This window comes from Neltuma alba, unplaced genomic scaffold, assembly GCF_004799145.2.
Source record: "Neltuma alba isolate B1F8T4 unplaced genomic scaffold, ASM479914v2 tig00006738_pilon, whole genome shotgun sequence".
In the NCBI taxonomy this organism is placed as follows: Eukaryota; Viridiplantae; Streptophyta; class Magnoliopsida; order Fabales; family Fabaceae; genus Neltuma; species Neltuma alba.
In genome coordinates, this window is record NW_021634565.1 from 30,405 (window position 1) to 41,095 (window position 10,691).

At 32.5% G+C, this 10,691-nt stretch overlaps 1 protein-coding gene across 1 annotated transcript; it reads left to right on the forward strand.

Annotated features, from left to right (window-relative positions):
• The first annotated feature begins 3,983 nt into the window (after window positions 1-3,983).
• On the forward strand, window positions 3,984-9,709 carry LOC114751005 (PH-interacting protein-like). The gene is made up of 10 exons (XM_028939660.1): window positions 3,984-4,084; window positions 4,194-4,258; window positions 5,783-6,130; window positions 6,294-6,448; window positions 6,612-6,848; window positions 7,900-8,009; window positions 8,107-8,184; window positions 8,293-8,399; window positions 9,406-9,500; window positions 9,582-9,709. Exons 3-10 carry the CDS (start codon window positions 5,787-5,789, stop codon window positions 9,707-9,709), a joined length of 1,254 nt encoding a protein of 417 aa, XP_028795493.1. The 5' UTR covers window positions 3,984-4,084; window positions 4,194-4,258; window positions 5,783-5,786.
• Window positions 9,710-10,691: the final 982 nt, after the last annotated feature.

Consider the following 10,691-nt stretch of genomic DNA (forward strand, 5'->3'; position numbering starts at 1 on the left):
CTTTCGGTTGTAAATATATGCATATAAGAGTTAGTTGTATATTTAATTTGATTCTTAATATAAGATCCTAATTCATTTCGTATCTCATATTTATTTATTTTTTTCTCAAGATGATTCTCATAGTGAATATTGTGCATGTTAAATGATTTTTATTCTAATACACATGGTTAATAAGGACATTTTAGGAAAGATAACACTCATTTATTATAAATAACTAACTTAACTAATTTTCTTAATATTTACAAGTTAGTTATCTAATTGTTATATTAAGAACATGAGGTAGTATTTAGTTTTTATATTTTTTATGTACAAATTTTTTGTGTGACAGTTGTTATTGTTTCTAGAAGCATAAACAATTTATAAAGTTTTGTAATAATGCTCCACCTATTGAATAATTCTCATGTATGTATTGTACAAAACCATATTATACACTATTTTAGGAATGAGTTTATATGACAAATAAATTATAAATAGTGCAATTTGTTATACATTTTATGTTATTATCGATTTTGCCTATATCTTATACATAAGATATTTTTTTTGTAATAATCATAAGACATGATATTATTGACTAATTTAAATTTAAATTTTGTGCAGACTATTTTTGACAATGTGCAAAAATATTTTTAAAACCAAAGTCATTTGCACATAATTAAAAGTATGTTACATAGACAGTCAAAAAAGATGCAGATATTTTGCATACAATTGAAGAAGAGTTGTGCTCATTAAAAATAACTGGTATACCTACTCAAATTTAGGTCCTTATTGATAGAAGCTAAGTTTCACCAGATTCCCCTTAAGTTAACCTTTTTTTAATAGACATTTAACAATAATAAGTCAATATTATGGAAACCTAACAATTTTAATACTGTTATTGAGACCTTTATTTTGGAATTTATTATAGTAAGGCTTATAGAAATCTGAAAATAGAAAAGTTAATACATAAGAGGAAGATATCATCCAGGGTGTGGATGTAACTAAAAAAATAACTGGATGCACACCAAAAAAAAAGAAAAAAAATCAGGTGTTAGATACTCCATAAAAAGAATGCACCTGAGAAAAAAAAAAAGTCGAAGTACTGGATATACCTTTACGAAATAATAAATTAATGATAAAATTGTACATTCATATAATAAATTTAATTAGGTGACTTATATTAAGAAAAAAAACCTTTTTCTTTGCGCTGCAAATACTTTTTCGGTGTGCATCGTGGTTAATTTGGAAAATAAAGAACTTACCTAACCCACTGCAGAATCCACATTTAGAAAAAAGCTTCAATGGTTACAGATATTTAGCACTGAAACAAAGAAAAATTTATTTATTTTTGGCCAAAAAGGAAAATTGATAAATGAGGTTCCTGCAGAATAAAGTTTTTGAAAAATTCAATATCCCCATATTTTGGGTACCAATACCAATATCCTCATCAAATAACTTGTAATTTCGGTTCCATTAAGTATATGGGCCCAATTGCTAAATCATTTTGGTTATATTAAACTCGTTAGGCCCAAATCCAATTGCTAGATCAGGTCCGCAATCCAAGTCTAGTTATAATTTTTTTGGGCCAAAAAGTCTAGTTATAAGTGATTTTGATGTTTGACACGTATAAGAAGTGTTTCGTTTTTTTTTCCAAAAAAACATACGGTCTGTTTGATCTCTTGTTTTAAAAACAATTTTTTGTTTTAAAAACAAAAATACAAAAAAAAATTTTAGCAATTTATTTTTAGTTGATTGTTTTAAAAAAATAAAAAAACAATAATATGTGTTTTAAAAACTGAAAAACTAAAAAATTTTTTACATGTTTTCTTTTTGTTTTTTGTTTTAAAAAATTGAAGAAATCTTCTTTTTGTCTGCTCTACTACTTACTTCTTATTACTACTGCTGATAATTATCACTTGTCAAAGTGTAATTTTTTTATTTTTTGTTCAAATATGATTTTTTAAAAATTATTTTCCAAACAAATTTTATAATTTTTTTGTTTTTGGTTTCAAAAACTTGTTCTTAAAAAAATTTTATAAAATTGTTTTGAGAATAAGAAAACAAAGAACAAAAACAAATAAGCCCATCGTTTTGACTTTTCAATTTCTATTTTTTCAATTATACCCAGGTTAATTTTATAAATCTAGTACAGCCTACAACCAAATTTATTCTCAATACCATAATTATAAATAAATTTCATTTAAAATATATTTTTCCTATTATTAATTCAAACACCCTAAATCATGTGTAAATCCGCCAGGTAATTATATCTTTTAAGATACTTTATGTTTAATTTAAAATGGTTTGGTTTGAATCAAATCAGGGTCAAAAGCACATGAAAATTATTTGATACTGATACCTACTTATATTGATATTTTACTTGGTAGCTCCAATATATTAATATTTATTTCATTTATAAATTGGATGCGGACTATTATTTTTCACCCTTCACCTATTAAAAGAAACACAGTCATCCATCATACTACTTCCGGTCCTTAATATAAGATATCGTTTGACTTTTATTTTGATTCTAAAAATAAGACCTCAATCTACTCTATCTCTCATATTTATATATTTTTTTCAAGATAGTCTTTTTAATAATAATAGTTCTAACCAATACACTTAATTAGTAAGGATATTTTAGAAAAGAAAACACATATTTATTACAAATAACTAACTTAAACTTATTTTCTTAATCTCCTTAAATTAGTCAATTAATTCTTATAATTAGCACCGGAAATAGTATTTATTAATGGTTAGACTCATAACCTCACATTTAAGAAAGATTTAAAAAATATTCAGTGTCATTGGATCATAAAGTCATGAGAAATTAGATTTAAGCTATACTTACATTAAATAAATGATCAATTGTTAATTATAAAAATAAGTCATAAATTTTTTTTTTTGCCACATTAGGAAAAAATTATCAACCCTTAACATTATAATCACATAAGCTAGTTTTGAACAACGTGCATAATATTTGATAAAAACTAAAAAGAATGGAAGTTTTGTCGTTATCTTCTGCAATGGAAAACTTTGTACTATCATTGTCTCATAGGCATAGGCAGCCTCCATTTTGCCGGGAACACAATTTATGAATTATGAGGGCTTTTTTTTTTTTGTTTGGGGGAATTCTTTTGAAGTTAGTTATGTAACTGATTTTGGAAACGCCACCAGGTCAACCTGCTACTGTTTCACTTTTATTTGATTTATTTAAATTAAAAAGGAAAGATTTCCGTATCTTCCTTTTACGGTAATTTTTTTTTTAATCGGAACCGTTACTTTCTTTTCACTTTTACTGGCCTTAGAGTTATACGTATCTTTCCCCATATTTATATCATTAACCTTTAATTGAAATAAAATCATGATATATTTTTTTTTGCTGTAGTTAGAATAAATATCACTCCAATATAATATATGCTCTGCACAAATCGTTTATTTAAAATATATAAAAGTATTGGCCAAAAAAATATATAAAAAGTTGTATGAGATGTATCAAATACGAGAAATATTATTTTATATTTGAAACAATGAAAAAAATACTAATATATGAAGTTTAGAAACCTTCTGTTTGAAACTAGGAGGCATGAAAAATTAGCTCTATAGTGATGATTTTTCTTTAAAATGTAAAACAAATAGAGTCTTAAAATATTTATAAAATAAAAATTATAAAATTGGAAATTAAATTTGTTGAAAAGAAAGTCCCCAGAGAGCAAGCGCAGCAAAATTGCGTTTGGGGAAGATTAGGGTACACGTACCACCAATAGTCACAAAAACGTATGGTCCGCGCACACTGCGACGTCGTTTCGAAATATCCTGCAGGCCTTAGAATTCGCACGGTTCCGCTCGCGCGTGGATCACCGCGTCAAGCTTCTTATTTTCAATGATTATTTTAATTTTAATTCGATTAATTTTTGGCATATTTTCTTTGCTAGCTCTTGCACAGGAAAGTGTGGATGTACCGAAAAGATTTAAAACGCTTCGTTCAATCTCTTCGCTCGTTCTCTGGGTATTTGTCTCTCTCTCCATTCTCTCCCTCCTGTGCACTGAAGAACCATAGAGGAGAGCCCAAAGAGACGCGAAGAGCTCCCTTCTAGAATCTAAATTAGTAATTTGAGCGTGATTCGCACTTCATTTATTGGAAGTAGTAATCTTTTTTATTCCCAATACTGCGAAATTTCGACTTCTTGATGCCCCATTCCTTTCTTGCAATCCAGGAAGCCGAAGATACGAGAACCAGCCGCAACCCAGTTATTGCTATGCAAAGTCAACACCATTGACGGTAGTTATTAGAAAGAAAGTGACCCTTTTCAATTTGGAATTTTCGCCTTTCAAGGAATTGCAATTGTTTTGGGCATTTGTTGAATTTCTGTTATTCGTTTCTGTGGCCATTTGTGTTCTTCACCTTTTCCTCCCTCCAAAGCTCGAAGACATTGAATTTAGGGTTTTCTCCAATGCTACAGAGGAATGTGTCATGGATTCTGATGAGGGTCGGGGTTTCAGAAGCTTTGAGGAGAGTTCATGGAGTATTGTAGACTGCTTGTCGGGCTAAATCTGTCACTAATTTCTAAGGTTTTAGTGCTTTATTTTCTGGATCTTTATTTTTTCGGGTGGTTAAGAGGATTTGATTTTCTTCATAGAGAGTTATTAATTATTATAGCATCAAATCATGATTTAAAAAACTTTATATAGTTTTTTATTATTCTGTTTACTTTCATTTGGTCAATGCATTTGACCAAATGCAATGACATTTATTGCATGTAGTCCACTGTTTAAAACGCTTGCAAAATCTACTTAGGGATTATTTTGTTGCTTTCTTCTGCAGGTGAAACTATAATTTTGGATACTAAATTGTAAAACTATTTTGTCAAGATGAGATGAGTTACTCAGTTTCATTCTTAAGCGTGAAAAATTGACTCAACTGCAGTTAACACATTTTATCTAATCAAATTTTTGTCTGGGCCTTCTTTCGATTTTCACTTATCTGGCAGAAGATGAGATCAATTACTCAATTGCTTTTTTGACGAGGGGGAACAAAGTAGTTGATTTGATTTAAGCAAAAAAGTGCGCCTAGCTGTCTCAGTTGGCATAGCTTGTGTCTCTTCATGGGTTGAAAGCTCTTGTAACCCATAAGCGATTATTGCTTTCTCTTGCTGGGATTGGCTTTTGTTGGATCCATGGCATTCCCTTGCACCTTTTCCAGGACAGAAAATCATTTTGAATGCTAGGAAATTACAGATTGATTGCTAATTGTTTCATCATTTTGTGCCTGGTTCCGTCTGTCAAAAATATGACAGAGTTGGTTTTAGTGCCTGCTTTTTGTGGCCCCCTTTTTTTGGCTTTATCTCATTTCCCAAATTTTTATTAAGACTTCTGAGCTAATGAATTTGAAGATGTCTGCTTAAAACTTGTGGTCTGGGGATATCATCTTGTTTTAACAATGCTAGACTTAATTAAAGAGAAATACCATATTGATAATTAAAGCTAATTGGCACCTACTCTCTAAGACAAGCATGTGGTGCTTTTAAGGTTTCAGGCTTCACCCTCAATTTCCTCATTCTTTGATAAAATTAATTTTGGAGTGCTGGCGGATGAGATGGCCAAAATGATAGGATGACAGTTTTTTTTATTATAATTTTCAATTTTTAAAGATGATTTTCGTGAAAAAGTAGTTCATTATGCAATCTTTTCTTTATGTACAGGATCAGAACCATATTGTCTGGCATTGGCTAAGTGTAGCTTGTTTTTTTAGTTCTGGAACGATTTGTATGATGGATGGATTATTTGTTCCTTTGATGCTTTACAGGAATATGGCTCTCCAGAAATATCCTCCATCTGGTGATGCACCCACTGTGAATATGAAACGTTTGACTTTTACCAGTAAGCTGCGTGAGAAGGGTCAGCTGGAGGTGGCAAGTCGGAATCATGCTGTGGATGTGGACGTTGACCTTCGAGAAGTTTATTTTCTCATTATGCATTTTCTTTCTTCCGGGCCATGTCATAGAACTTGTGTTCAATTATGGAATGAGCTTCTTGAGCATCAACTCTTACCTAGAAGGTATCATGCTTGGTATTCAAGGAGTGGGATGCCTAGCGGAGATGAAGATGATAATGGTCTATCATTCCCTTTAAGTTACAATCAGTTGGTGGACAGGTAGTTCGTCCATTTTCTCATTCATGCGCTCATCAGTCTGGTACTTGTGTCTTTTTCTTTTACGTCATTACTGGTGAAAACTGAGAATGCAATAAATGTGTTTCATGTGACTATTTCCCTTTCCTATATGACCTTGTCATTGATGTCAGAAATTATTATTTAGGTATCCTCACATTGAAAAGGATCACTTGGTAAAGCTTTTGAAGCAATTGATATCAAGGGCAACATCCCCATCATTTGGCATGAGTCGTGGAAGTGCTCCTAATGCAGCTGATGTACCTACCCTTCTTGGAACGGGTTCCTTTTCACTTCTGAGTGGTAGGGGACCTTTACTCGCTTCACCTTTGATTGACGTCATATTTACCTTATTCATTCATAAAATTCTTGTTCTGATCTGCAAATTTATTGGTTATCCACTTGAGAACAAAAATGTCTTGCACTGTTAATGTTGCCTTCAATTGAAAATATTTCTTTGCTTCAGATGAGAAGGACAAAACAAATGAAGTCAAACGACAGCGACCTTACATGCGCTGGCCTCATATGAAAGCCAATCAGGTCCAAGGACTTCGTTTAAGGGAAATTGGTGGTGGTTTCACTAGGCACCATCGTGCACCATCTATACGTGCTGCGTGCTATGCCATTGCAAAACCTTCGACCATGGTACAAAAGATGCAAAATATAAAGAGGATGAGAGGGCACCGTAATGCTGTGTATTGTGGTAGGTTATTCTATTTGATACCTAAGTTAAACTTTGTGGTAGGTATCTCTATGATTCTCAATGTTTAGACCCATTGTATTAATTAATAGTTCTTGTACATTTCAAGAGGGAGGAATGCACCTATCCCTTGCTCTTTTCTCTCTTTTTTTCCTGCAGGTATTTTGGTTTGAGCATACGTTTCTTGTCGTCTTCTTAATCCAGCTGTAATTTATATTTGGCAACTGATTTTTTTGTTTTCCACCCCTTCTCAAAAGTATGGATTGTATTTGATTGGGTGTGAATGTTAGAAAATAGACAAAAGCTATTGAAAACAAGGAATTTTTGTCACAACTCAAAGTAGTGTTCCAAAGATATGGTTTTTTATTAATTTAAATAACATTTTATGGTTATCTGAATTGTAAAAGGTCTACATATAATTCCTGATTTTTGTCGTTGTTTGGAAGTGGGATTTGACTTGTATAGACTGAAGGCCTTAGAAAGCCCAATTTTAAATGAAACATAAAAATTTCCAGTTTTTGTATATCAATGAGAGAGTATGAGTGTCCTTGTGACACATTCCTTTGCTTGTTTATTGGTTTGTTCTGAGCTCTGCAAGATATTTGATGAATCTGTTTTTATGCGTTGCTGTCAGAAACATTGTTCTGATCATCAAAAGCTTTATTGCTTTGGTTGTTTCACTAATGCCTTCATATTGAATAAACAATTTTTTTGGCTTCTTCCTATATGTCTAGAAAAGCCATGAAGAACGTTTCCATTTCTTCTCTCCTTTTTCTTTGGGCAACAGTTTCTTCAAATTTTTGTTATTGTCTGCTCTGAACGACAAAGATTTAGTGAGGAATTGTTACATGCTCCTGGAATGAAATCTCATTTGAGAGCATCTAATAATTTTTTGGGATAGTATTCTTAGTAGAAACATTCTACTTTTTTGGATGGTTAAGTCTTCTTGTAGTTATTGTTTCTGTAGCTGCTTCCTTGAATTCCTGTGCTTTAAGAGAGCAAGCTATTTTTCTCCTAGATTTGCAGCTGATGATTTGCCTTAACATGCATGCAGCTACATTTGACCGGTCTGGGAGGTATGTTATTACGGGTTCAGATGATCGACTTGTGAAAATTTGGTCAATGGAAACTGCATATTGTTTGGCTAGTTGTCGTGGACATGATGTGAGTTTGTTTTGTGCAGTAAATATGTTTTCCCCTGTTTGACCAGATTTGATTTGCTTTAACGTCTGTTAAATTTAAATTATGATGTGTTTGGTAGGGGGATATCACTGACTTAGCTGTCAGTTCAAACAATGCCTTAGTTGCATCCTCTTCAAATGACTGTATCATACGAGTTGTAAGCTCTCTTTGACTCATACAACAAGTTTTTGTGTTCCTTATCTTCTCATTTTTGCCTTGGCTCTTTCATGATACCCTAATATGTTGTTGATTTTTGTTTCCATAGTGGCGCTTGCCTGATGGCCTACCAATATCAGTTTTGCGTGGTCATACTGGAGCAGTTACTGCTATAGCATTTAGTCCTAGACCTAGTGCTGTGTACCAACTTTTATCGTAAGTCATTGGATTAACAAAGAAAGAAAATGAATTTACTATGTTGTCTAATATATAAGCCTTTTTTTTTTGCTAGCTAATATATAAGCAATTTATTTATTACAATATTCTATTTTTACAAATAACCTCTATAATGTTGAATGCAGCAAGATAATTATGAATCATAAATTTTTTTTAAGTAAGAAGACTGTAAACCAGAACTGACATATCAGGCCAGAAGTATGACAGTTTCTAAGTGCATGTTTGGGATGGCGTTACTAAGCCTCTTAAATCACCTAGGACCAAAAAAAGAAAAAAACAAAGGCTAGTTGGATAATGATGTTTGGCATGGCTTTGAGGGCAAATGACTTTTTGCCCAAAAGCCACTTTTAAATTAAAGTAACTTTTTCTGGCTTTTTGGCTCTTGGCTCTTGGCTTTTTTAAAGATTTGAACCGTTGGAAACTGATTTTCAATATATCATCCAAACTAACTTTAACGTTGGCTTTTGACTTTTTTAATAAAATCCTATCCAAATATAAATTACATTATCACTAATTGACTTTTATTCTAACTTTAGTTTGCAAAAGTTAGTTAGGATGAAATTCACTTTTGTAAACGGTAATCCAAACAAGCCCTAAGCATTTACTAAAAGACATGCTTTCTTCTATATTTTGATTATGTCAAACTTGTGATCATGTGCCCCACTTGTTTCTGCATTCCCTTCTGACCTACAATATAACTGTTCAGAAAATACTTGAGGCAAATTTCTGCAAAAGGTCACTGATAATTTATATTAGTTTTATTTGAGATGTAATTTGCTAATTGTAGATTAAGGAATCCATCGACTGATATGGAGTTTTGCTTTCATTTTTAAATGCGTTTTGAAGTTTACCGTGTTAGATGATGATATAAGGATTATTTTTAATCGCATCATCAGGCAAAAATTTACGCATTCCTTATCCTTCTTTTTAGGTCTTCAAGGTTCTGTGTGTATCAATTTTTTGCTTTGTTTCTTTTAACTTGCAGGTCATCTGACGATGGAACTTGTAGAATTTGGGATGCAAGGCATTCCCAATCAAATCCGCGAATATATGTCCCAAGGCCTTCTGATTCTGTTATTGGTCAGTTTGTTCTTTTGCGTTCTATAATTTTTTGACTTCTCTCTGGTTCGAATGACTGACTTGGGATATCTGTTGGCTTAGGGAGGAGCAGTGGCCCATCTTCAAGTAATTTTCCACAGAGCCATCAGATTTTTTGTTGTGCATTTAATGCTAGTGGAACTGTCTTTGTCACTGGGAGTTCTGACAATCTTGCCAGGGTATGTATGTAATTTTCTTTCCATAGGATTTTCCTTCTGTTTTTAGTTCTGCTTATATTTGAGTCCTCTGGTATTTGTGGTCTTAGGAATGATGACCTTATAAGTAGAGATGGATTCTTCCACTTGTATCAGTAGTTGCTTTTGTGTTGAGGCTTGTTCGTTCCTTGTATAGGGAATTCGTATTCCTCTGGAATCATCATCTCCATCAATGAACACTATTTAATCTGCGGTCACCCTTCATTTATAATTACATACCTCCATTCATTATTGACAAATTGGTGGGTTTTTGCTGGTTGTTGACATCCTTCATCTAGGTGCTTGGTTTGTTTTTTTATCTTTTACAAATGGAAGATAATTAAACGCAAAAGGTGCCCATAAAGCATTACAGCCCTATAACATCTCAAGGTGAGAGGCATTAGAACAGCAGAATGATGCAAGACGCTAAAATAGGAATAACAGCTAAAACTATGATATATGTGAAGAACTCTTATGGTTCTGAATTGATTATATTCGAATGAAGCAGTGGAATATAAATAGGTTACAGCAGCCTCATCTAGATGAGGGTAGAAGGCCGAAATCTTAGGGATAGGCCGAAATCCTAGGAAAATAAAAAAGATACAGGTTTGAATGATAAAACAGAATAATATCCCTAAATCCTAGATTACATCTGAAACTTAAATTGCAATAACTAACCCTAATTAGGGTTTTAGGCCGCAACACTAATTAGGGTTAGGGTTTTGAGGCCCATGGCCCAATCTTTACTAACACTCCCCCTCAAGTTGGCAAGTAGATATCTAGCATGCCCAGCTTGTCTCTGAAGTTTTCAAACTTGGATCGTTCCAAGGGCTTTGTAAGAACATCAGCTACTTGAAATGAGGTTTTTATGTGTGAAAGATCAATAATATTTGATTCAATCTTCTCCTTTATAAGTGTCTATCAATGTCCACATGTTTAATCCTGTCATGATGAATTGGGTTGTGAATCATCTAAATTG

Bases quoted from the DNA above. Each gene is read 5' to 3' on its own strand.
- LOC114751005 (XM_028939660.1), top strand. From the start codon at position 5,787: ATGGCTCTCCAGAAATATCCTCCATCTGGTGATGCACCCACTGTGAAT. The intron at 8,400-9,405 runs GTAAGTCATTGG...TTTAACTTGCAG, and splicing joins GCTGTGTACCAACTTTTATC to GTCATCTGACGATGGAACTT. The intron at 9,501-9,581 runs GTCAGTTTGTTC...CTGTTGGCTTAG, and splicing joins GCCTTCTGATTCTGTTATTG to GGAGGAGCAGTGGCCCATCT.